This window comes from Elephas maximus, chromosome 3 (genome assembly GCF_024166365.1).
Source record: "Elephas maximus indicus isolate mEleMax1 chromosome 3, mEleMax1 primary haplotype, whole genome shotgun sequence".
NCBI classification, from domain to species: Eukaryota; Metazoa; Chordata; class Mammalia; order Proboscidea; family Elephantidae; genus Elephas; species Elephas maximus.
Genome location: NC_064821.1, coordinates 51,599,037 through 51,626,796, shown reverse-complemented (window position 1 = coordinate 51,626,796; position 27,760 = coordinate 51,599,037). Strand labels below are relative to the sequence as shown.

Here is a 27,760-nt window from a genome sequence, read left to right as displayed (position 1 = left end):
CGGCTCTCTCCCCCGGCACTGCTGACATGGGAGGAACAACCTCAGTTGGAGGAAGGAAACCGGGAATTATTGCCTGAAGGGTACTGAGTGCGTTAAGGGCGATGAAAAAAAAAAAAAAAAAGGAAACAGATAGTAGGGAGGTTGTACCACACGGTGAATGCACTTAATGTCACTGAATCATACATGGGTGTTTATTTTTCTGAAGACATGCTGGTCAGTAACACGCACTCAGAATTCTGCGCTCACTGAAGGCTTCCTCCCAAAATGGCCAGCCAGCATCTTTGCAGCCATGACAGAAGTGGCAGCTAAACCTGGATTCTACCCAGGGATTCAGAATGAGAACTCTTTCAAGGAATGGCAAGCCCCAGGCCCCAGCCCAGCCAGGGGATTAAATATGGGTCAAAACACAGCCCAGCAACAGGATTCCCCAAATTTTAATGACAGGGCTCCAGGAAGGCAGCTGGCGGCTGGCTGTAGCAGTGTCTCTGGTACCATAGACACCCCTGCCTCCAGCCTGGGGGGTCCCCAGGCACCATGTGATCAGGCACTGGGACCTCATTCCCATGCTTCACTGTCCGTGGGCTGAGCTTGGCCCAAAGTTATCAGAGCTTTTACAGAGGGGCCCGATAAGTGGGGAGTGAGGAGTGGGCAAGGGCCTCACTGGCCCATAGGTACCTGACTCTGCCTGGCTCAGGGATGACTTGGTCTGAGGCCTGCACAGAGCAGCTAAGGGGCAGACAATTGGGACAGAGATTATGGTTCCCAGTCTGGGGACCAGTGGGATGATGGAGAGGAGGGAAGGCTTAGGGAATCTGGGGCAGATATGTGCATGGGGTGGGGGTGCATGGGGCTCCTGGCCTCTCCAGGCGCTTGCTGCAGGCAGCTCCTGAGATGGGGAACGAGAGGACACGTTCCATCCGAGGTCCGAGAAAGGGAGGTCATGGGCATCCCTAGAATGGCCTCTAAGGCACGAGGAAGGCGATACAGCCCAGGCGGGGTCAGAAGGGCGGGCCTGACTTCAGTACCCATGGCCCGGCTGACCCCTGCTCTCTGGGCCTGCAAAGGGGTCGTTGGATGCTTCTGGTGAGTCAATGGTCTGGTAGGCACTGCGCTCTGGCGAGGGTCCAAGAAAACCTGGGGCAGGGGGCAGGGAAAGAAAAAAATGAAGGTTGAGAACTCAGGAAATTCTGCTGAGTCCAAACCAAGATCCACCTAACCCCTGCTAGGAAGGCCAGAGCTGAGCACCCTGGCACCAAGGACAGTGACAGTGGCAGCAGCTGCAGGGCACCAAGCCTTTCACATGCATCATTCATTCAATCCTCTTGCAGCCTACAGAGCAGGAGTCCTATGAAAAGGGCACTGCTGTACTCCTCAGGGAGTCCCGTTAAACTTGATGGCTTCACCACAGCTGGAGTGGCGTGTTACGCCTGACAACCGTGAGAGATTTTCATACAGGAGCCAACGCAGCTGCTAAACCAAAGGATGGAGATATGAGTCTACCCGGGGTGCCTCAGAAGAAAAGCCTGGCAATCTACTTCTGAAAAATCAACCACTGAAAACCCTATGGAACAGTTCTACTCTGACACACGTGGGGTTGCCATGAGTTGGGATCAACTCGATGACAACTGGTTTGGGTTTTTCTGAGTGGAGTAACTTCCCTCAAGGTGTAAGAATATGCTGAGGAGAAAAGCTAAACTTTGTCAGCCACTTCGCACTGAGTTCAATTGGTAGAGAAGCCAGAATTCCAAAGTTGGTGGCAGGGCCCTGAGGCCAGGCCCACTGTTGAGGGGGACCAGGGTGGGCGTGGGCAGGCATGCACGCACGCGCAAGCGTACGCGCAAGCGTGCACACACACCCACACACACACCCACACACCCACTCTTATCCTTGCCCCAGCTGCTCCCTCAGGCAGGTCACAGGCCACTCTGGACCTCTCTTCTCAGGAGTAAAAGGTAGAAGACCACACCCTGGCCCTCCCCACTTCTCTCTCAGGGAGAGAAAGGAAATGAGAACATGTGTCAGAGAGTAGGAAAATGGCTCAGCCACCCTGAGAGGGACACAGGAGACCAGAGAGGCATGGGAGGGAGCAGATGGGGGGCTGGCTGGAGGCAAGAGAGCCGGTCAGCAGGTTAGTGCTGCCTTAGCAGGAGGCTCGGCACTGCCTCTGCCACAGGAGAGGGAAGACCCCACCTGACAGGAGGGGGCTTCCTGGGGAGGGACCAGGTGGGACCTGAAAGGAGAAGCTGACAGTGTAGATGTCTGCACATCTCAGAGTGACCCAAATCATACCCTGGAGGAGGGCCTGGCCACTGCCCCCAGCCCCATCTGCAGCCTGATGCTGGAGAGTGTGCAGCAGGCTGGGATAGCCGGGGTCACTGGAGCTCCTCAGCAGGGGTGTCCACACTTTCTAGCTCTGATGCCCATGCCACGCTCCCCCCTTTAGCCCTAGTCCCATGGGGCAAGGCCTGCTCATTGGCAGGGGCTGTGGGTCATCCAGGCAGACAGAGAGGGAGGCTGGGAGAGGGCACCTCGCCAGTAGAGGGCAGGTGGGGAGCTGGCAAGGGGAGGGCGGGCTCACCGACATGGAGCAGGAGTTCACCCCCACGCTCCCGGTACATGTGGTAGACGAAGCAGCAGGAGAACGGCTTCAGGATCAGGCTGAGGATGGCCATGCCGGCCCCAAAGCGGCCCGTGTCCGTGAGGTCCCCCCGCGGGTAGAAGACACTAATGTGGATGATGTCCAGGAAGATGGTGGCCACCAAGCCACCAAGAAACTGTAAGACATGTGGGGTTTGGAGCTGAGGGGGTGTACACATGACATTACAAGTTTGTGAACACATGGATACCCTGTAATACCCCTGTCCTCCCCGAGACTGGGAGCTCGTGAAGGCGGGCAACAGTCTGGACGGTTCCCTACTGTATTCTGAGGGATCAAAGTAGGCAGGACTTTGTGCGTGAGATGTCAGATGGAGTGTGGCGCTGGAAGACAGGGACACTGGGCCCCACCTGCCAGCTCCACTACAGAGCCTCCCACCCTCCCCCATCTCCTGAGGCCACGAACAGGCACAAACTTGGTTCCAGAACCTCTGAGTTTGAAGGTCTTCTGGGGTTCATCTAACCCAGTCTCCACCCACAAAGGAAATCCCTTCTCAATCATCCTGAAACGAGGCTCTCTGCCTTGATTTGAATAGCCTCCACGCCAGAGAGGTCACTGCCTCTCGGGACTCCCTGGGTGTTGGGAAGCTGTCCTGTTATAGCAGATATCAGTTGGGCTGTGCCAACTCATGACTTCATAAGAGTGGTAGTGCTCTCTCTTAGCCAGGTCTCCCAGCTGCACCCCTCCTCTGAAAAAGAGCCCTGGAGTCAGGTGATTGGGGGAAGTTCCACTGCCTGCATAGAGTGGCCAGTCTGGGGGCACTGGTGGGGTCCTACCTCATGTGCTTCCTGGGGAAGACAACAAGCAGACCCTGGGCTCTCTGAATCAGGTAGGCAGAGAAGCAGGCCAGGCTAGTGAGGACACATGTAGGCTGGTAGCCTGGTGGGCTTATTTACAAGGCTTTAGAAAATGCAAGGGGGGGCACAAGGAAGAGAGAGTAGATTGAGATGGGAGAGGGGAAGACAGCAGGGGCCACGGCTCACCCTGAAGCCACGTTCCCTGGCTGCTGCCCCCGTGCCCCGTCCTCCCCCGAGCTCACCATGCTTATGGCGTCGATGGAGTCCCTCTGAGCAACAGCCCACACGCCCAAGGCCAGGATGGTGAAGTTGGCCCAGGCATAGGGGCCCGAGAATACGATGGAACCCCTGAAGAAAGAGACACCCCTAGTTCAATCAGGCGGCTACCACCCCCGGGTACCCACCCCCAGCCCACCTCCCTCATGCTCCCAGGTTCCAAGGCCTTCCCTGAAAACAGGCCACAGTCTGGGAGGCCACAGGGTGCTCGCTCTTCTCTACCCAACTGTGCCTCAGAAATGCCAGTGGATCCCATTGGCTCTGTCTCCCAAACAGATCCCCGAATCTGGTCATTTCCCTCCAGGTCCCAGCTACCATTCTCTCCAGCCTTTCTGCTGGTCTCCCTACTTCCACTCCTGCCCCCTGCAGGCTATCCTCTAAATAGCAGCCAGTGATATAAGTCATAGAGCCCCTGGGTAGAGCAAAAGGTTAACGCGCCTGCCTGCTAAGGGAAAGGGAAAGGTTGATGGTTTGAGTTTACCCAGAGGCTTCCAGGAAGAAAGGCCTGGCAATTTATTTTGGAAAAACCAGCCACTGAAAACCCAATGGAAGACAGTTCTACTATGACACCCGTGGGGTTGCCGTGAGTCAGAGACTTCTTGACTGGCACTGTTTTTTCCTTGTTTCTTGTTTTTTTTAATGTAAGTCAGGTGATGTCACTTCTCTGCTAAAAATCCCTCCACTGGAAATAAAACACTGACTCCTCTCCACGGCCCACAAGGCCCTGTGAGGCCCGGCCCGGCCCCCAACATTGCCCTCCTCACCTTCCAACCCTCTGTAGACCTCCAGGTCCCTGGCTGGCCTTCTTTCTGCTCCTTGAATATGCCAAGTTCCCTCCAACTGTCCAGCCACTCTCCACGCTGTTCCCTTTGTCCAGAACACTCGGCCCCCTTTTGTCATTTTGGTCTCAGCTCAAATCTTAACTCCAAGTCCCTTCCCTGACTTCCCAATTTTACATGCCACCTAGTCACTTTCTGGAAACCCTGATGGCATAGTGGTTAAGAGCTACGACTGCTAACTAAGAGGTCAGCAGTTTGAATCTGCCAGGCGCTCCTTGGAAACTCTATGGGGCAGTTTTACTTTGTCCTATAGGGTCACTATGAGTCGGAATTGACTCGATGGCACTGGGTTTTGGTTAGTCACTTTCTAACACAATGCCTACTGTATTTTATTTTTTAGGGTATTGCTACTAACTGCTATTGTTTACTTACTTATTTGCTTGTCAACTTAATGAAAATAAAAGTTAACACTTCCTAATATCTGGATGGAGCCCTGATGGTGCAGTGGTTAAGGGCTTGGCTGGTAAACAAAAAGTCAGCAGTTTGAATTCACCGGCTGCTCCTTGGAATCCCTATGGGGCAGTTCTACTCTGTCCTACAGGGTTGCTGTGAGTCGGAATGAACTCGGCAGCAACAGGTTTTGGTTTTTGGTAATATCTGGCATAGTTCTAAGAAATTTATATTAACTAATTTATGTGCCTGTATGTTAATCTTTGGAGGGAAGAAGTATTAGTATTCTCATTTTACAGATGGGGAAAGGGAAGCACTGAGAGGCTGAGTAACTTGTCCAAGGTCACACGGCTATGGAGTGGTAGAGCTGGGATTTGAACCCAGGCAATCTGGTTCAAAGCCCATCCTCTTACACTCTATTGCACAGAATGTCCCTGAGGACAGGGATCTTGTCTACCTTATTTACCATTATATACTCTGGGCCTAAACTGCCCCTTCATGCAGGGGGTGCTCTGTAAATTTCAGTGATACCCACTGAAGTGTAACATACAGAAAACATGTAGGAAGCAGCACACGTGGAGTGCAACCAGGATCTATAAGTCTTTGAATAAATAACCTCATCCCTCGGTTTTAAGAAAGCAGGTACCCAGGCCCCAGTCCAGACTCCCCAAATCAGAATCCCAGTGAGTGTAACTGAGAAATCTGTATCTTCACCTTGCTCCCCATGGTCATTAGCTATGATTAGCACTGTTCACATTATTCATAAACATATACATGTACACTGCACTTAAAAGCTTCCAAAGTGCACACACGAGCTCCATGGTTTCTGATCTTTGTTTGGAAGAGAAGTCCTCTCTATAGAAGAAACCTCCCGGAAGCCCACTGGAGAAAAGAGAGAGTACCCAAGGAAACCCAGGCTCAGTCCTGAGTCTCCCTCTGTGCCAGGCCCTGGGGGTGTCAGACAAGCACCACACACTTCTCAGGGCTCCTACAGGGCGTGCATCCCTAGCCCCATTGTACAGATGGAAACCAAGTCCTAAGAGGTAGAGCTGCCTGTCTAAGGTGACCTGGCTGGAACATGGCACTGCCAGTACCTGACCAGACCCCTCTGAATCCCAAATCTGCCTTCTCTGGGCGGAGAGTATGGTGTGGAAGAATGAGGATCCACCCCTAAACAAACAACTCCAACCCCATGAGTCTCAGGTTCATTGTCTGTCAAGGTGCTGAGCTAATCCACAGAGGTGCCCGGCCCAGCAGCCGGCTCCTGGACGCCCCCAAAAATGTGAGCAATTATTGCAGTGTCTAAGGTAGTGTTTTCACCTGCCAATGACCTTACAAGATAAGCAGGAGGGTAATAGTCCCATTTTACAGATGAGAAAACAGGCTCAAGAGAGTTCATGGTCCGAGCTTGACCTAGGTTTATAGAAACACAGAGCTCTTTCCGGCTGCCCACCCACGGCTGCCTCGGGGGTTCATGTGGTATTTGAGACTGGTCACCGGCTTTAGCACCGTAGGCCTTCTGATGCAGAGGCCTTGGGAGAAGCCAGTCATCCAAGCTTCCAGGAGGCCTGAGTGGTGTCTGGAGGAGATCTGAGCTGTCAGCATTTCTGGGCCTGCACCTCTCCTAGGATGAGAGCTTGAAGCCCCTCAGAGGCAGTGGTGACAGAGGCCTCTGGGAACTGCCTGCTTTTCTGGCAATCTTGGGGTGGTAGGGGGCTTGCCAGTGATAAAGTTTTTATTTAGTCTTGGGACCAGTGGGAGATACAGACATGCACATAGACCCAACACCCATGGAGTCACTCACCAGGTCGTCAGTATCCAGTGAACCAGGAGGATTGCCTGTGACACAAAATTGTGGGGGGAGGGTTAGAATAGGTCTGTGAGTATGACTGCGACAGGGTGTGGGGGAGGGATGGCTTTTAGAGCCAGAAGACACAGGAGACACCTAAGAGGGTGTTATGCATTAAACTGTGTCCCTCCGAAAGTTATGTGACAGTCCCAACTCTGTCCCGGTAAATATGACCTGCTTGGAAACAGGGGGTTTCTTTTGTTATGTTAATGAGGTCATACAGAGTAGGGTGGGTCCTAAACCTAATCTCTCTGAGTGGTGTCGTATAAAAAGAGCAGAAGACACAGACACACACACGGGGAAGGCAGATACTAGGTGAAGACACATCTACAGGAATTTACCTAAGGAACGCCAAGAAATGCCTAGAGCTACAGAAACTGAAAGAGACAAAGGTCTTCCCCTAGAGCTCACAGAGAGAGAGACAGCCTAGCTCTGCCGACGCCCTGAATTCAGATTCCTAGCCTCCAAAACTATGAGACAATAAATTTCTGTTCTTTGAAGCTACTCACTTGTGATATTGTTTTGTTACAGTTGTTGTTTGCAGTCAAGTTGATTCTGACTCACAACAACCCTATATGACACAGTGGAACTGCCCCATAGGGTTTCCTAGGCTATACTTAAGGAACCATAGTGGCATGCACCGTGGTTAAGTGCTCGGCTGCTAACCGAAAGGTCAGCAGTTTGAACCCCTCAGCTGCTGCTCGGGAGACAGATGTGGCAGCCTGCTTCCATAAAGATTTACAGCCTTGGAAACCCTGTGGGGGCAGTTCTGTTCTGTTCCACAGGGTCGCTATGAGTTGGAACTGATTCGACAGCAGTGGGTTTTGGTTTTCTAAAAATCTTTGCCGGAGAAGGTTGCCAGGTTTTTTCTCCTATGGAGCTGCTGGTGGCCTCAAACCACCAACCTTTTGGTAGAAGCCAAGTGCTTAACCATTGTGCCGCCAGGGCTCCTTTTGTTACAGTAGCCCTAGTAAAGTAAGACAGAGGGTTTCCACGATGTCTGTGGAAGAGAAAACATCAGCAACAGAGAGTGGCCCAGGGGTAGAGAAGGAGAAGGGAGAACACAGGCCAGGCCAGGGGAGCCCCCACTTCCACCTTTCCCCACCCTGGGGGCAGTTGACACTGCACCCTTCCTGCTTCCACAGGCTGGTTGATGGCTCCTTCACGGAAGGCTGGGAGTCTGCCCTGAAATCAGAGGGAGGCATCGACAGGAAGCAGCCAGTTGGGACAGCAAGTACCTCCAAGGAATAGACAAGTGGCCAGTGTGGCTGCAGAGAAGTACAGGGAAGAGGGATGGGAGATGAGATGAGGTGGGTGGGCCTTGAGGGCCTGTAAGGAGCACGGGTTTTATTATAGGTGCAGTGAGGGAAGCCACTGGGGGTTTTTCTATAGGGCAATAACATAGTAAGATTCATGTGAAGAAAAAAATCCTTCCGACTACTGTTCCTGGATTTCTGTGACATCCCACCCTTTTTATTGCCTGATATATCCTTAAAATAACGGCCCCCTTTACTGAAACTGAGGTCCCTGGGTGGCAAAGATGGTTTGCGTTCGACTACTAACTGAAAGGTTGGCAGCTGGGACCCACCCAGCGGTGCTGCGGAAGAATGGCCTGGTCATCTGTTTCCATAAAGATCACAGCCAAGAAAATCCTATGGAGCAGTTCTACTCTGTAACACGTGAGGTCCGGTTTTACTGGAATTGGTGTCCCTGGATGGTGCAAATGGTTAAAGTACTTCGTTGTTAACTGAAAGGTTGCAGGTTGGAGCTCACCCAAAAGTGCCTCTGAAGAAAGACTTGGTGATCTGCTTCTGAAAAATCAGCTATTAAAATAACCCTATGGAGCACGGGTCTACTCTGGCACACTCGGGGCCACCACGAATAAGGCTGACTCGACGGCAGCCGGTTTTACTGGAACTGGTCTCTACTCCTGATAATCGAAAGGGCCTTGCCTGGAAAGGGGAAAGAGAAGGAAGGAGCAGGCATTATGGGGAGATGGGCCGGGACAAGGTGGCATCGGTGAGTACTTCCAGAGGGAAGACACACCGGAGCTGAGTGCTCAAGGATGAGAAGGAATTGCTGGGCAAAGCGGAGGGAAAGCAGAGTGACCTTTCAGGGAGGGGGCACATAGCAGCAAAGGCAGGGAGCAGGACCCAGGTGTGCATAGAGCCAGAAGCAGATGAACGGCGAGGCAATGGCCGAGGCCGTGGGTGATGCTGAGACTGCAGGAGGCCAGGGACCCCAAGCTAGGAGCTTCATGGAGCCTGGTGCCCGATGGGGGCCTTTGGAGGCATTTACTCAAGGGATAGAGGGGATCAGACTGGGAGGAAGATGCCAAGGTTGGGGCCGGACAGTATGCTGGGCCGAGAGAGCAGGGGCCAACCAAGGAATAAAAGGCCCAGGCTTTCGGTCTGGGTGAAAGGGCAGAAGGAGACACCCCACCTGTGATAAAGAACATGCCTGAAGAGGGAAAGGCACTTCTAGAAGAGCTACCGTTTATTGCACACCTGCGGCGTACCAGGCCCTGGGCCAAACACCTTGCATGACCTTGCCTGGGCCTCATGACAGCCTCTGGAACAGATACTATGATTATTCCCATTTTACAGTGGCAAAACGAAAATTAAATTTGAGTCTGATTCCAAAACCAGTGTTCTTAGCCCTTACACTGGAGGCACAGGACTTCAGCTGGGAGATCTTTGGACTGGGGACAAATTTGAGCATCCTCTATACATGGGGGGAGATGAAACCCAGAGCAGACATGGCTGGGATAGTTCACATGCACCTCCAGTACCCAGTGACAGAATGACCTCAAAGGGCTCTGGGCTCCGCAGCCCAAAACAAAGTCCTCTGCCAGCTACAGGAGACAAGGAAAATAACTCTGTAAGGACAATACGCCTAACTTTGCAGAGAATTTACATGGTCCTGAGACTCAAAAAGCTGAGTCTGTACATTACAGACCCTAAATGGTACAAGCAGTTGACATGCTCACAGCTAACAAAAAGGTTGGAAGTTTGAGTCCACCCAGAGGCACCTTGAAAGAAAGCCTAGCAATCTACTTCTGAAAAAATCAGCCATTGAAAACTCTATGGAGCACAGTTCTACTCTGACACACACGGAGTCTCCATGAGTCAGAGTCGACTCAATGGCAACTGGTTTGGTTTTTTCCTTTTTTAGCTCTAGAAGGAATCTTCAGGATCATCTACCGTTGTTTGTTATTGAGTACGCCCTACGTGCCAGGCACCAATTTAAGTGGTTTCTGTATACAAATGCATTTAATGATCATGATCCTCCAAGGTACTGTTATCCCATTTTACAGCTGAGAAAACTGGGGCTTAGAGGTAAGTAACTTGTCCAAGGTCACACAGCTGGTCAGGAGCAGAGCCAGGATTCAAACAGGCTGCCCGGTGCACAGTTGAGCTACTAACCCGGCATCACTGAGCTCCAGCTTTGCATCAGCCCTTGGGTCCCAATGGTGAGCAAACAGTTGTGGTGCCTGCCCTTCCCGAATTTACATCTCGTTAATCAGATAATCAGCTTTAGGAATGTGGGGTCAAATGAGACCCCATTTGAAAGGAAAGTCATAGCAAAGGAAAAGGGACCTCATTCTATTACAAGTAGAAAAAATTTAAGCTGAGATTGAAAGTGGCAAGTAGGGGGTTAACCAGGGGCAGAGAGGGGAGAATTGCATTTCAAGCAGAAGGGGCAGCACCTGCAAAGCCCCTGTGGCAGAAGTGGACAGATAAGGTTAACTGTGCTGGTGGAACAAAAGAGCTGTTAAAAGATTACCATCTAGAAGTTGGATAAACAGGAACCACACCCTGTCAACATGAGATAAGGCTGAAACAACCCGTGAATTACTACTATCTCCTTTTTAGTGTTTTTCTAGTCCCTTCCCCCATACAGCCTCCCTCATGCGCAGAAGAACAAAGTGTGACCGCTGTTTAACCTTCCTTAGCCCTCTGAAGATGGTGATGTAGTGCCAAAGATCAGTGCGCTTGCGCTATATCCCATAATAAGTGACCCCAAGGGCTGCCGAGAGAACTCCATCTTGAATATCAGTGGGTTCCATCTTGGATTCCGGATTCCAGATGTGCAGGCAACCTAAGTAACAGGAATTGCCATTCTGAGAAGTATCTGCCCCTTGAAAGAAGCCCACTAAATATTCATTACTCTGTTATCGCCACCGAACCCATATAAGCCCTAGCCTTGCTTCCCTTTTTGAGTCAGTCTTTTGGAGAGGCTTAGATCCCCACTGACTCCTTTTGCTTGACTCAAGCAAAATAAAGCTTGCCGAAGATAAAGGTTGTCTATTGCGTGTATTCTAACTTGGGAAAAGGCAAGGACCCTTTGTGTCAGATTGGCAATTGGTAACAAAATTTGGCAAACCAGCCAGAGACTAGGGGCTCAAATTAGCCCCTGGTTAGGGGACACAGACCAGGGGGACTGAGCCTCCAGAACAGGCCTCTACTCAGAGACAAGCTGCTGCCTGGACCTTTTTGTCTGGTGTCTCTTTGAAGTGGTAAGTTCGGGCGATTCTCCCCCTCAGTCCTCCTTCCCTCTTCAGCAACATTTACCATCCTCTTTTTTTTTTTTCTTCTCTGCATACCTTGTCTCCATTTCCTTTTTTTCTCTCTCTCTTCTTCTTTCCTCTTGCCACTGAATGGCTTGCGAGCCCCAAGAGGGGGGTTCACGGAGAGCATTCCAGTCATTTGGTTTTCGCAAAAGAGGGTTTGGGGACAAGGACTGAGTCCTTGTTAGGGGCTGATCACCCCATATCTCAAGGGTGAGTCACGGACTTTGGACAGAGCCGTGGAGAGCGCCCACCAAGTGAGTCACAAACCCCATCAGAGGGTTGTGGAGAGCACTCAGTAAACTGAGTGGGTTGCAAGCCTACGATAAGAGGAGGCCGTGGAGAACGCTCCAGAGAGGGTCATGTACCCCCAGTGGGAGGTTGCAGAGAGCACTCGGATTGTCTACTTTCTTGACCTTTTTTTTCTTTCTTCTTTCCTTTTGTTTTTAAACTATTCTTAGTCTTGGTGACTCTAGAGTTTTGGCAGGCGTATGAGTGTGTGGCGGCCATTGTTTTTGTCTAGATGTTATCTGTCTCTGGTTGGTACACCCTGCTTCTGGGGAATGGATGTAGAGGTCTCTGTTTAAATTGAGAGACTGAAGCCCCTCCATTTGGTATTAGAGATAAGCGGTATCTAGAAGATCGAGGTAGAAATTCAGATATTCCTAGTAATGTGTTAGACCTCACTAAGCCCTTTCTGACTTGTCTGGTCTGAGGGCTCTCTGTTTCTTTGATGTGTGACCGGGGCTGTCTGGGAAGGTTGAGACTGAGAGATTATCTCAGTCGCCTGTCTGTGTCTTATGTGTAATGTACATGTTGCATAGAAACTAACTGGTGAAGAGAAATTCACGTTGAATTGGAATATGCTTGTGGAGACTCCTGAAAATTTATTGAGCTGTTTACTGAACAACTGGTCATCTTTTGCTCTATAGATGGTTTAAAGGAAAAAGATAATTTTGTCTTAAAAGTAACAGTTCCAGAACAGCAAAAGAGAAAGAAATTGTTATCTTTTGCCTTTCAAAATGTCTAGAATTGGGATGACTCTCTCCAGCCTCCAGTTTCTCTAGCTAAGAATTGCATGATTTACAAAATTGCTAAAGGGCTTTGGTATTTACTGGGTAGATAGCCTTTCAAAATGCCTCTATGTAAATGAATCAGAATGGGTTAAAAGGAAGGTAAAAATAAAAAAAAACCTGTTGCCATCGAGTCAATTCCGACTCATAGCGACCCTATAGGACAGAGTAGAACTGCCCCATAGAGTTTCCAAGGAGCACCTGAGGATTCGAACTGCTGACCTTTTGGTTAGCAGCCATAGCACTTAACCACTATGCCACCAGGGTTTTCAAAAGGAAGGTAGGGTGGGGCAAAATCAGGCCTCCTTAGTCCCCAGGCCTCAGCTGCCAAGGTCAAATAGAAATCATAATGAAATGGCCTGGAGAAATGTTTAATTAGTCAGTTGAACAGAAACCTTGTGACTTTCAAAGCCAATTAGATTGGAAAAATATGAGAAATAGTAAAAGTCAAATGAAAATTTGGAATATTTAAAGAAACTTTATTTCAATTATGTTTTACGGTATACAGGCTTAAAATAATTTCTCAGATCTTTTAGGTAACTTACTGATGTTAAATTCAGTCTGCTTCAAAGACAAAGGTTCAGCCTGTCATTAGAATAAGATTCCTGAGTAGGAAACCAAGCCACATGGCTTAAAGGAAAAAAGCTGAAGTTTTTAAGATCTTTGAGGTAAATAACTATTGTTTCTTGGTGACTTACGATAATCTCCTGACAAGTTTGAAAGCCACGAAAATTTTTGTAAAGAAAAAGTGCTAAAAAGGTTTATTTAACATGTCATAAATTACATTAGGAAGTGTTGTTAAAACCATAAGTGCCTGATTCTTTCTCTTTGGGTTAAAATTTATATGTTAGTATTTCCTCTTGTGTTTTTGCCTAATATTAGACAACAAATGCATAATATTATGTCATCTTAATTGCTAACTCGGTTGCAAATGTATTTATTTATTTTTTGAACGTAGCATCATTAAAGCCAATAGTTTGATTGGAGAATCCACATCATTTACCTAGGAAGTTATTTTTCTTGCTGTTCAGGTATTTGGAGACTTGATGGTCTTGGTATATTCTTGATATAACCTGACTATGTGGTATTATGTCTCAAGATTATTATGTGTTACATCGGAAGTTCTTTAAAAATATGGTTCTAAAACTTTTTTTTAAACTGATTTTATTTGGCCTTTGCGGTGAGCTTGTAATTAATTTCTTTCTGGTCTTTCACCGTTAAGAATTATGTTTATAAATTAATCATGACCGTATTAAGTTTTGTCATCTACAGATAAGTTTTAACTTTCTGAAAATATCTGACCAGAATATCTAAACAAAAAAAATATGGATTATATTGGACTTATGAAGAGACTGTGACTAGACTCAATCACAATTTCCAAAATTCTTATGCAAATGCTGATGGGTTCTCAGACTGCGGTTGATCCAGTATGACATGGAATAGAAGTTAACTACATAAGGCTGAGTAAATGATATGATACTATGGGTTTTATGTGGGAATATTACTGATGTTTTAAGGTTTTTCTTTCTGGAAATAAGAAATGCTTTAAGGTCCTACTTTCTGGAGATAAGAAACCATATTCCTCTTTTCTCCTAAATTATCTAAATAGTGGGTTTAGATATTATAACTCTTGAATTAACAATCTTAGGTTTGGCAGAATATAGTTGTTGCTAATGCACATGGAAAGCAGTTACTGACGCTGCCTATGCATAGACAAGCACCTCATGAGATTTGTTTCCTTGGTTCAAAGATCTTAGGTCATGGTTTCATTGGTTATTTCACACAAATGGCCTAATGTTAGTGTTTCCATCCTACCTCCTAATTTGCTGTATGGTGCCTGAGATCTTAAAAACAAGTAGTAATTGAGCATTTTTGATTAAAGATTCTGTAAAAAGATCATGATCCAAAAGAGAAAACCATGAGAAAGTTGTATGTAATTCTCCCAGAATCCGTATTTCTGGCTTTCATAGAGGTGGGGCAACCCATACAGGCCATTGCCTTTGGGTGTCCTCTTGAACCTTGAGCTTTGAGAAAAAAAAAAAAACTAACTCCTGAAGCCACTTTGAGATAAACAATTGTCCAGATAAACTAACAAGACTATTTGTGCTCTGGGTGTTGTGCTTTTTTTTAAAGACTTCAGTCTGTTTTGAGAAACTGACTCCCAAGATCAGTAAATAGAGCTATGTTTAGGGTAAATCAGTAATCGGTTTAATCAGTCTTCAAGACAATGTTGTATAAAATACCTGTCTAATGTTTATAATCAAACTCTTGCCTTCTTGCTATACAGAAAATTATGTATCTTAAGAAAACCAAGCTCTCAGAGGAGATCGATCTCATGAGTCAAACTCCATTTTGTCTTAGATTCCTCTTTGCTTCTGAGAAAGTAACCCATGACTGTTAATAGGTAAACCAAGGAGGGGCAGCTTGCCCTCAGGGGGAACACTTAGTATGTTTTAGACAGACTAACTGGAGACCTCCAACAGAAGTCCATTCTGTATTACCTTGCTAATCATGAATTCTCTAATGAAAACTTAGTTGTCATATGTAAGTTCTTCTATATTTTCTGTTTTCTCTGGACAAATTTTGTGTGTTCCTTCTAGATATGTTTTTTTATGTGATATATTCACCTATACTAGTTTAGATGATCCCTTTCCAACTGATAGTAAAGTTATATAGACAATTTCTTGTTTAAATTCCTGATAAATGCATAGACAGTATACTCTGAGAACTTTAAGATTATCCTTAGATATCCATAGTAAATATTAGAAATGTAATCTTAAATTTGTTACCCATTGTAAAACAAGAATCAGAAAAAAAAAAAAAACGCCCATTGGTCCAACACTCAGGGTATGGTGGGTAATTTTAATTCCAATTTACAGTATATTTGAATTGGAGAAATCTTTAAGAAATTTATCAACCACTATGGGACAAATAACAGACAAAGTTGCTAGTGGGATGGAAACACAACAGTGATCTCTGGCCTCATTAAGCCAAGGTGACATGAAATAACAGAATAGCCTTAGATTTTTATTTATTGATCCAAGAAAAGTATAGTCTGTGCTGTAACAAATACCTCTTGTTAAATAACACAAGAAAAGTAGAACACATAGAATTGGACAACAAGCTACTTGGTTACACACTGTAATACCCTTATAAACACCAGATTTACTGGGTTGGTTACTAGCAAAAATAAGTACATGAGCTAGGTCACTACTGCAAGGGATAGTCCTGATAGTATTAGACACAATAAAATTTATCCTCTATTGTTTTACATACTTAAAAGGTAAAAGAAAAGCCTCAGACTAAAATGTTGATGTACATTGAGTTTGCAGTTGATGAGAACTTTGCTCTTACTTAAGATCCTAGTGAAGAACCAGATGATATCCGGTGGAAAGCCAGCACCGTGAGTTTAAAGAGTCTGCAGTGGCCACCACCTAGGAGCTCAACTAAGTCCAGGTATTGATCACTGATGTGTTCCTGTCCTCGAGCATAGAGAATGTAACCCAGCTGGAGCTGGGCTCACAAGGACTCACAAAGACACTTCAATTGAGCCCTGAGATAAAGACAATAGATGAGACAATCCTAAAAATTATCTTTTAGAGAACTTTTCACATAAAGCCAATCAAACAGAACACAAAAGACTTTCCACTCTTATCTTTTTTCTATTAGCATTTAGTAAATAGAAAATTTGTTAGACCAATAAAACCCCCAAAATCCTGACAAATTGCCAGCCAATAATGCAGTCCCTAGAATTGATCCAGAGTGGGACTAGTATTCAAAGGAGGACATGAGTAGGCTGAGGCATTATAGAAAGTGCTTACTAAAAGGCCTTCAAAGTGGGGTACAAAAACAGAAAAACCTCTTAAAAATTTACGAAGTAATTCAGGGACCTAAAGAAAGCCCCTCTGAGTTTCTTGAAAGAATTTTTCAGGCCTTCCAGAGACACACTGACATAGATCCTGATGTTACTGAAAATCAACGAATGGTTAATATCATCTTCATAGGACAAAGCTCTATAGATATCCTAAAAAACTCCAGAAATTAGACAGAGGACCAGACTGCAGCTGGTGAGATAGTCACGCACCTCAAGTCACAGAGATGGGCAGTAAACAAACAAAAATACAGGGGCCTGGCTTGTCTGTCAAGTACTTGAGTGTTATCTGGTCAGGTAAGACGGGAATGATGCTTGAAGCGGTGATAAGGTCTAAGCCGACCCCCGCCCAGAAACTGTGAAACAACCACAGGCATTTGTCAGGCTCCTAAGATATTGGTGCCCCTTCATACCCCATGTAGCCCACAGCCTATGGCCCCTATACAGGTTAGTGAAGAAAAAGTGAGACTAAAGTAAACAAAAAGACTGGATCAGAAAGTGATACAGGGAGATAGAGAAGAGAATGAGTGAGAGAGACAAAAAAGAGACAAAGATTAGAGAGGGCTAGAACGTGAGACTGGAGAGAGTTCTAGAAAGTGAGGGCATGAGAAGGAGAGAGCCCATAAGAAAAGAGACAGAGACATACAGAATGTAAAGAAAAGAACAGTGTGAGATTGAAAAACAAAAGAGGGGGAGGCCAAGATATTTGGTGGACAGTGTGGGAGGCATTTCCCTCTATTACTTGGTTTCACACCCTTTTTAGGCCCCTTTTTTTTTTAGTTGCTATACTTCTGATTTTTGGGCCTTGTCTCCTCAAGCTTCTCATTTGTGTCCTCTAGGTTACAACAATTCCAAGATGATGCAGGGTTTCCAGCCCATTACTGAAAGTGAGACCTTACAAAACTTTAGACCAGATAGGGAGAGATTTCTACTCTGCTAGGCAGGCCAACAACCCGGTGTCAGCTTGAAGAAGTTACAGAAGAAGAGACCTCCACCCCTCCACCCTCATAAAGCATCATGAGTATGAAATCTCTTAGGGGGGAGTGAGACAGATAGTGTTAACTGTGCTGGTAGAACAAAAGAGCTGCTAAAAGATTACCATCTAGAAGTTGGATAAACAGGAACTACACCCTGTCAACATGAGATAAGGCTGAAACAACCCGTGAATTACTACTATCTCCTTCTTAGTGTTTTTCTAGTCTTTTCCCCCTTTACAGGCTCCCGTGTGTGCAAAAGAACAAAGCGTGACCGCTGTTTAACCTTCCTTAGCCCTCTGAAGATGGTGATATAGTGCCAAAGATCAGTGTGCTTGTGCTATATCCCATAATAAGTGATGCCAAGGGCTGCTGAGAGGACTCCATCTTCAATATAAGCAGGTACCATCTTTGATTCCAGATGTACAGTGCAACCTAATTAACATGAACTGCCATTCTGAGAAGTGCCCACCCCTTGAAAGAAGCCCACTAAATATTCATTACTCTATTGTCTCCATCGAACCAATATAAGCACTGGGTTGGGTGGGTTATTGTCTCCATCGAACCAATATAAGCCCTAGCCTTGCTTCCCTTCTCAAGTCAGTCTTTTGGAGAGGCTCAGATCCCTGCTGACTCCTTTTGCTTGACTCAAGCAAAATAAAGCTTGCTGAAGATAAAGTTTGTCTTTTGCATGTATTCTTACTCGGGAAAAGGCAAGGACCCTTTGTGTCAGATTGGCAATTGGTAACAGAAGGGAAAATGGCACATTCTGGGAAGGGAAAAGAAGCCAGTATGGCTAGTGTGGAAGGCAAGAGGAGACTGGAGCGGGGACAAGAGGCTGGGAGGTAGGCAGAGTGAGTTCTGGGGCAGGGGATGAAATCTGATCTTTACCTTAAGAGCTAACCTCTGCCCCCTCCATCTCACAGGAAAACCTAGGCCACAGAGGGGACGGGACCCACCAAAGGCCACACGGCCAGCCAGGGCAGTCCTGATGCCCCAACTTTTAGCCTAAGAGAGGACAACATGGAAGAAGGCAGAGAGAAGGTAACTCACATCACCACTTTTCTCAACAAAACAAAAAAACAGTTGCCATCAAGTCAATTGAGACTCATGGCGACCCCACGTGTGTCAGAGTAGAACTGTGCTCTATGGGGTTTTCAATGGCTGACTTTTTGGAAGTAGATCACCAGGCCTTTCTTCCAAGGTACCTCTGATGGACTCAAACCTCAAAGCTTTTGGTTAGCAGCCAAGTGTGTTAATGTTAACCGTTTGCACCACCCAGGGATTCCTTCCTCAAGAAAATCAGTGTCTGATCTCTCCCACTGTTGACTTTTAATTGCAGAAATAATCTTCACTTCCAAGTGATCTCATGGTGGCTCTGGTTCCTGCATCTAGACTGTGCATGCACAGGTCTCTAGTACTGGATGTTTCCTGGCTCTGCAGAGCCTGTTTATTAGGGAGCAAATGACATATAGATGGAAGGCTGAGACACAGGCGGGTGACTGGCCTGGGGGGAACCTTGCGGGTCTGTAGCACCTCTACAATACAGATTGCTCCTAGAGCTAGAAAAGCCTGTAATACGGAATGCACACCTGGCTAAAACCAAAATCATGCCATTTCTCAGGGAAGAAGAGTATTACCTGGACAAACAGCGGATCCTCAAAGACATGCAATTCCCTCTGCATGACACTGCCGCTTTTACTTTATAAATATTTAAGAAACTTAGCACCATTTGATCACTTCTCTTAAGCCCCTGGAAAAAGAAACCCACATAAGACTAAACCTCTTTGGTTTCCCCATGTTTGTAGTGGGGAGGACACACTCACCCAGCCCTAGAGAGGCCTAATGTCAGAAAAGCTCCAGCAGAGCCTGGCCTAGCCTGGCCCTTCCCTTCCCAGCAGGCCCCAGGAGGAGGGGCCATGACTCATGGTCAGCACAAAAGGCTTGTCTGAGGGCTCTGGGGGAGGTTTCTGATGACCACGGACAGGCTAGGATTTTCAGGTATTGCTCAGGAGAGGAAGAAAAGCTGGGAGCATGGGAGGGGCCTGAGTGAAACAGAGGAGGGAGGGGCCAGAATCTAGAATTGCCTGGGCAGTGTGACCTTCCCTAGCTGGGCAAGAGGCAAGGAGCTAAGCCCTTGTTGTTAGTTGCTGTTGAGTCCATTCTGACTCGTGGCAACCCCACATGTACAGAGTAGACCTGCTCCATAGAGTTTTCAAGACTGTGACCTTCTGGAACCACATCTCCAGGCCTGTCTTCTGAGGTGCCTCTGGGTGTGTTCGAACTGCCAACCTTTTAGCTAGTAGTCAAGTGCTTAACTGTTTTCACCAGCCAGGGACCTTCTGAGCCCCTAGACTCTTGATATAGTGCTCTAGCCCAAGGGAGCTGCCCTGCTCTTCCCAAAGAGCATTTGATGTGTCAGACAGAGGCCAGGGGATAGCGAAGGCCCAGGCAGCAGGGGACTGCAGGACACTGAACTGGGAGTAGGAGACCTGGATTCTGGTTCAGGAATTACACCCGTTCATATATTTGAACCTCAGTCTCCTTATCTGTGAAATGGAGGCAGTACATGTCACCCATCTGTCCCATGGGGCGCCCCCTAGACCTTAGCCAACAGCATTGGGTTCCCAAAGTTGGGCTGCAAAACCCAGCCTCCTATGCGCTCTAGAGAACACAGACACGCCTTCCACCCAGGCTCTCAGGGGCAGCCATCAGCCACCTACCTTTCTTAGCATATAACCCCCTACAGCAGCCAGATACCTGGGCCTACTCCAATCACCCCTATGTAGCCCTGCCCATCCAGGACTGTAGGTGAGAGCCTGCACCACACACTCAGTGACCAACAACCTGAACACCTGAGCTGAATCCATACAAGAAAAGTAGATGGACTCCTGGGCTCACATACCTAGTCCTAACTCTAACCACCTGGTGACAAGATGTGAGAGCTTCAAAGATGCGAATAATCAAAGTAGCTCACATGACCAGCCTATTTTGGCATATAATACAAAACAAGAAGCTAGGACACAGTAAATAAACATAAAATAAATATATTTATGTATATCAAACCACATAAACAGGCAAACCATGAAGGCTTCAACAAGTGATCAAAACAAAGAACCAACAAACCTCATGGAGGAAAAGGTCTTGGAATTACCAGAGGCAGAATTCAAAAGATTAATATACAGAGCTCTTCGTGAGATAAGGAAAGAGATCAGGCAAAATGCAGACCAAGCCAAGGAACACACAGACAAAGCAACAGAGGAACTTAGGAAGGTTACACAAGAGCATAATGACAAATTTAACAGACTGCAAGAATCTATAGAGAGACAGCAAACAGCAATCCAAAAGATTAACAATAAAATTTCAGAATTAGACAACTCAATAGAAAGCCACAGGAACAGAATTGAGGCAATGGAAGTCAGAATTAGTGAAATTGAAGACAAAGCACTTGACACCAATTTATTTGAGGAAAAATCAGACAAAAGAATTTCGAAAAATGAAGAAACCCTAAGAATTATGTGGGACTCTACCAAGAGGAATAACCTACAAGTGACTGGAGTGCCAGAACGGGGGGGATAACAGAAAATACAGAGAGAATTGTTGAAGATTTGTTGGCAGAAAACTTCCCTGATATGAAAGATGAGAAGATATCTATCCAAGAGGCTCACTGAACCCCACGCAGGGTAGATCCCAAAAGAAAGTCACCAAGACATATTATAATCAAACTTGCCAAAACCAAAGACAAATAGAGAATTTTAAGAGCAGCTATGCCTGGTGGCGTAGTGGTTAAGAGCTATGGCTGCTAACCAAAAGGTTGACAGTTCAAATCCACTGGGTGCTCCTTGGAAACCCTATGGGGCAGTTCTACTCTGTCCTATAGGGTTGCTATGAGTTGGAATTGACTCAACGGCAACAGTTTTTTGTTTTTGTTTTAGGAATAAACGAAAAGTCATCTACAAAGGAGAGTCAATAAAACTTAATTCTGACTACTCAGCAGAAACCATGCAGGCAAGAAGGCAATGGGATGACATATATAAAGCCTTGGAGGAAAAAAACTGCCAGCCAAGAATTATATATCCAGCAAAACTGTCTCTCAAATATGACAGTGAAATAAGGGCATTTCTAGATAAAGAGAAGCTTAGGAAATTGGTAAAAACCAAACCCAAATTACAAGAAACACTAAAGGAGTTCTCCGGTTAGAAAATCAATACATCATATAACAACCCAAGACTAGAACACAGGACAGAACAACCAGATATCAACCCAGATAGGGAAGTCACAAAAATAAATCAAAGCTAAAACACTAGAAATAGGGAAACAGAGACATCAATATGTAAAAGACGACATTAAAACAAAAAAGAGGGACTAAAAAATGTAGTCACAGAACTTTCATTTGAAGAGGAAGTCAAGGCGATATCAAGAAATATAAGACTGATTTAAACATAGAAAAATAGAGGTAAAAAAAAAATAAGGAAATGAACAATCCTACACATCAAAATAAAAAACAAGAAAAACATAAAGACTCAGCAAATACAAAATCAAAAACAATGAAAATACATAAAGAAGAATGACTCAGCACAGAAAATTAAGTGAAACAAAGAAACTGTTAACAACACACACAAAAAATACATCAAAATGGCAGCACTAAACCCATACCTATCAATAATTATGCTGAATGTAAACTGACTAAATGCACCAATAAAGAGGCAGAGAGTGGAAGAATGAATTAAAACAGCATGATCAGTCTATAGACTTATATGCTGCCTACAAAAGACACACCTAAAAGACACAAACTAAAACTCAAAGGATGGAAAAAATATATTAAGCAAACAACAATCAAAAAAGAGCAGGAGTGGCAATATTAATCTCTGACAAAATAGAATTTAAAGCAAAATCCACCACAAAGGATAAAGAAGGATACTATGTAATGATTAAAGAGTCAATACACCAGGAGGACATAACTGCAATAAATATTTATGCACCCAATGACAGGGCTCCGAAATGCGTAAAACAAACTCTAACAGCACTGAAAAGAGAATTAGCTCCACAATAATAGTAGGATACTTTAACACACCACTTTTGGTGGAGGACAGAACACTCAGAAAGAGGCTCAATAAAGACACGGAAGAACTAAACACCTAAATCAACCAACTTGACCTCATAGACATATACAGAACACTCCATCCAACAGCAGCCAAGTATACTTTCTTTTCCAATGCACATGGAACATTCTCCAGAATAAACCACATATTAGGCCATAAAGTAAGCCTTAACAGAATGCAAAACACTGAAATATTACAAAGGATCTTTTCTGAACATAAAGCCATAAAAATAGAAATCAATAACAGAAAAAACAAGGAAAAAAAAAATCAAGTGGATGGAAATTGAACAACACCTTGCTCAAAAACTACTGGGTTATAGAAGAAATTAAGGATGGAATAAAGAAATTCACAGACTCAAATAAGAATGAAAACACATCCTGCCAGAACCTTGGGAGCACAGCAAAAGCAGTGCTCAGAGGTCAATTTATAGCAATAAATGCACACATCCAAAAAGAAGGGCCCAAATCAAAGCTTTAATCCTGTAAGTCAAACAAACAGAAAGCAGCAAAAGAAGCCCACAGGCACCAGAAGAAAGGAAATAATAAAAATTAGAACAGAAATAAATGAAATAGAGAATAGAAAAACAATTGAAAGATTAACAAGACCAAAAGCTGGTTCTTTGAAAAGATCAACAAAATTGATAAGCCATTGGCCAAGCTGACAAAAAAAAAAAAAAACAGGTGAGGAAGCAAATAATCCGAATAAGAAATGAGATGGATGGTATCACAACACATGCAACTGAAATTAAAAGAATCATAACAGAATACTATGAAAAATTATACTCCAACAAATTTGAAAACCTAGAGGAAATGGACAAATTTCTAGAAACACACTACCTATCTAAACTAACAAACAGAACTAGAACTAAATAACCTACAATAAAAGAAGAGATTAAAGAGGTAATTAAAAAACTCCCAACAACAACAAAAAAAACCCTGGCAGCTTTACTGGAGAAGTCTACCAAATATTTCAGAGCATAGAAAAGGATGGAATACTCTCGAAACTCATTCTATGAAGCCAGTATAACCCTGATACTAAAACCATGTAAAGACACCACAAAAAAAGAAAGTTACAGACCAATACTCCTCATGAACATAAATGCAAAAATGCTCAACAAAATTCTAGCCAATAGAAATTAACAACATATCAAAAAAATAATTCACCATGACCAAGTGGGATTCATACCAGGTATGCAGGGATAGTTCAACATTAGAAAAACAATCAATGTGTAATCCATCATATAAATAAAACAAAAGATAAGAACCACATGATCCTATCAATTGATGCAGAAAAGGCCTTTGACAAAGTCCAATACCCATTCATAACAAAAACCCTCAGCAAAATAGGAATAGAATGGAAATTCCTCAACGTAATAAAGGGCTTTTATACAAAGCCAACAGCCAACATCATCCTAAATGGAGAGGGTCTGAAAGCATTCCCCTTGAGAATGGGAACCAGACAAGGATGCCCTTTATCACCACTCTTATTCAACACTGTGCTGGAGGTCCTAGCCAGAACAATAAAGGCAAGAAAAAGAAATAAAGGGCATCCAAATTGGTAAGGAAGAAGTAAAAGTATCCCTATTTGAAGATGATACGATCTTATACACAGAAAACCCCAAAGAATTTACAGGAAACCTACTGGAACTAATAGAAAATTTCAGCAAAGTATCAGGATACAAGATAAACATACAAAAATCAGTTGGATTCCTCTACACCAACAAAAAAGAACTTTGAAGAGGAAATCACCAAATCAATGCCATTTACAACAGCCCCCAAGAAGATAAAATAGTTAGGAATAAATCTAATCAAAGACGTAAAAGACCTATACAAAGAAAACTAAAAGACACTACTGGAAGAAACCAAAAGAGACCTACATAAGTGGAAAAACATACCTTGCCCATGGATAGGAAGACTCAACACTGTGAAAATGTCAATTCTACCCAAAGCGATCTACAGATACAATGCAATCCCAATCCAAATTCCAATGACATTTTTTAATGAGCTGGAGAAACAAAACACCATCTTCATATGGGAAGGGAAGAGGCCCCAGATAAGTAAAGCATTACTGAAGAAGAAGAACAAAGTGGGAGGCCTCACTGGGAGGCCTTACACTACTGAATGTTAGAACCTATTATATTGCCACAGTAGTCAGAACAGCTTGGTGCTCATACAACAACAGATACAAAGACCAATGGAACAGAATTGAGAATCCAGACTTAAATTCATCCATCTGTGAGCAGCTGATATTTGACAAAGGCCCAAAGTCCGTTAAGTGGGGAAAACACGGTCTCTTCAACAAATGGTGCAGGCATAACTGGATATCCACGTGCAAAAAAATGATACAAAACCCATACCTCACACCACGTATAAAAACTAACTCAAAGTGTATCAAAGACCTAAATACAAAATCTAAAATGAGAAAGATCATGGAAGAAAAAAATAGGGACAATGCTAGGAGCCCTAATACATGGCATAAACAGAAAACAAACCATAACTAACAATGCACAAACACCAGAAGAGAAACTAGATAACTGGGAGCTCCTAAAAAATGAAACACTTCTGCTCATCAAAAGACTTCACCAAAAGAGTAATAAGACAACCTACAGACGGGGAAAAAAATTTTGGCTACAACATATCCGGTCAGGTTCTAATCTCTAAAACCTACAAGATACTGCAAAACCTCAACAACAAAAAGACAACTAAACCAATTAAAAAACCGGCACTTCTACAAAGAAGACATTCAGGCAGCTAACAGACACATGAGGAAATGCTCACAATCATTAGCCATTAGAGAAATGCAAATCAAAACTACAATTAGTTACCATCTCACCCCAACAAGGCTAGCATTAATCCAAAAAACACAAAATAATAAATGTTGGAGAGGTTGTGGAGAGACTAGAACACTTATACACTGCTGGTGGGAATGTAAAGTGGTACAGCCACTTTGGAAATAGATTTGGCACTTCCTTAAAAAGCTAGAAATAGAAGTACCATATGACCCAGCAATCCCACTCCTTGGAATATATCCCAGAGAAATAAGAGCCATCACATGAGTAGATATATGCACACTCATGTTCATTGCTGCACTGTTCACAATAACAAAAAGATAGAAACAACCTAGGTGTCCATCAACAGACAAATAAATAAATTATGGTACATTCACAAAACAGACTACTACGCAACAATAAAGAACAATGATGAATTCACGAAACATCTCACAACACGGATGAATCTGGAAGGCCTCACGCTGAGTGAACTTAGTCGCAAAAGGACAAATATTGTATCGAGACCACTATCATAAGAACTCAAAAAAAGGTTTCAACACAGAAGAAAACATTCTTTGATGGTTACGAGGGTGGGGAGGGAAGGAGATGGGTATTCACTAACTAGATAGTAGACAAGAATGATCTCAGGTGAAGGAAAGGAAAAACACACCACACAGGGGAAGTTAGCACAACTGGACTAAGCCAAAAGCTAAGAAGTTTCCTGAATACAACCAAACACTTCGAGGGACCAAGTAGCAGGGGCTGGGGTCTGGGGACAATGGTTTCGGGGGACATCTAGGTCACTGGGCATAACAAAGTTTATTAACAAAATGTTCTGCATCCCACTGCAGAGGGTGGCTTCTGGGGTCAAGTTACTTACCCTCTCTGAGCCAAAGTTTGCTCATCTGTCAAAAGTTTGCTCGGGAGGTTGTTGTGATTAAATAATTAATCCCGGCACACCACAGATACTCCATAAATGAGAGCTCTCTTCTTTCTTTTCAGTTCCTGCAGCACTGTCCCTCACCCGATTCTCCCATTTTTAGCAATTAGTTTGTGCAAATCTCTAATCAGAGGAAAGGCAGTCAGCAGGTGTATACCTTCTACATTAAACCCAACCCACCTGGAATAGCATAGGTGCTCAAAAGACTTGGGTACTGATACCAACAAACCTCAGATGGCCTCATGTGAATTTCTTCCCAGCTAAACTTTAAACCCAAGTCCGACCCCTTGTTCCAGGGATCTCTCCTCCCATCTGCTGATTGAAAAGAAAATCTGCACCCAGGTGAAATCACAGCACAGGCATGTCTAATCGAAACATAGATTATGAGTCGTTTTGGAATCAGCCACCCCTGGGTTCTTCTTGCACCAGGCACCACACCACGGGGTGCTAAATGGTTTGTCACTCCTGAGTAAAAGGGCATTCCTGGATATGGTCCCAAAGGAGGCTGCACCAAGACCTTAAATGGGCGGGTTTGGTCCAAGGTTCAGCCTTCCAGACCAAAGCTAAGGGCCCAGCCCCTCTGTCTGCAGGCAGAACCTAGACGAAGGCTGGAGGTGGGCGGGGAGAAAAAGAAGAACAGCCGCTGGCATCGTGACAACGCCGAAGACACAGGACAGGAAATGAAGACATCCCAGGAAGCCCCACAGTGTCTTCCAAAGTGCACAATGTGGGGTTTTTCTGCTCGCTTGAAATAAGAAAGCTAGACTTAATAATTCTGAAAACCACTTTCTGGCAACATCTGATTTTCTTAAATCTCCAAAACGAAAACCAAACCTGTTGCCTTCCAGTTGATTCTGACTCATGGCGGGCGACCCCATGTGTTACAGAGTAGAACTGCTCCATAAGGTTTTCTTGGCTGCAATCTTTACAGAAGTAGATCGCCAGGCCCTTCTTTTGCGGTGCTGCTGGTAATCCAGTTTAAGCCGCCCACCTTTAGGTTCACAGTCAGGGCAAACCATTTGCTCCACCCAGGGGCCTTTTCTTAACCTCACTGAGTGAATAAAGGAGGCTAGCAGGACCCAACTGGGGGCCCAAGTGAAAAGTGTGGTCTCAGCGTCTCCTTGGGGGAGATGTGGCCCAACCTCAAGCCCCTGCCGCAGGCGCTCAGTGGGCCCCTCCCCCCGCGCCTGCCTCCCTCCCCACAGGAATTCTGAGCGTGTAGGCCCTGCAATCCTCCGGGGCGGAGCTCCCAGCTGGAGGAGGCCGGCTCCGGGACCAGGCGGCCCTTCCGACCCTGGTCAGCCTCCAGTCCCCCCTCTGGATCCTCCCTGCTCGCTTTTTTCTGGATCCCTCCTCCCCGCTGAGGCCTACCTTCCCCACCTCCTTCTCACCTGGGGTGGTGTCCGTTCCCTCCTCCCCTTTCTCCCTGCCAAACTCTCCGTCCTCCCGCCTTTAAAATCCTTTATAGAAAGCAAACACCCAACACACTCCCAGATACCCGCCGCCCCGCCTGCCCGCGGCGTGGCCACCTCCGCCCCGTCCCGCCCGTCGTACCTTCAGGTTCACGGCGGGCAGCTCCATCCTGACCCAGGCCCAGTGCACCTGCGTTGCAGCGGTAGGAGCTCTTCGGCTCCGAAGTCTGGAAACAAACTTGCC

General features: G+C 45.4%; 1 protein-coding gene across 1 annotated transcript; it reads right to left on the bottom strand.

Moving 5' to 3' along the window:
• Positions 1 to 167: 167 nt before the first annotated feature.
• On the bottom strand, positions 168 to 27,760 carry AGTRAP (angiotensin II receptor associated protein). Its single transcript, XM_049877933.1, has 5 exons — positions 27,659 to 27,760; positions 6,763 to 6,797; positions 3,696 to 3,801; positions 2,579 to 2,774; positions 168 to 1,134 (listed from the first exon to the last, which is right to left on the bottom strand). The coding sequence occupies exons 1-5, from the start codon at positions 27,683 to 27,685 to the stop codon at positions 1,019 to 1,021; spliced, it is 480 nt and encodes a 159-aa protein (XP_049733890.1). The 5' UTR covers positions 27,686 to 27,760; the 3' UTR covers positions 168 to 1,018.

What these genes read in the sequence shown, in the direction of transcription:
- AGTRAP (XM_049877933.1), bottom strand. Translation starts at nt 27,685, where the DNA reads ATGGAGCTGCCCGCCGTGAACCTGAAG. An exon ending in TGCCCGCCGTGAACCTGAAG is followed by an intron (nt 6,798 to 27,658) that starts GTACGACGGGCG and finishes TTTGTGTCACAG; the next exon opens with GCAATCCTCCTGGTTCACTG. An exon ending in CACTGGATACTGACGACCTG is followed by an intron (nt 3,802 to 6,762) that starts GTGAGTGACTCC and finishes CTCTTTCTTCAG; the next exon opens with GGGTTCCATCGTATTCTCGG.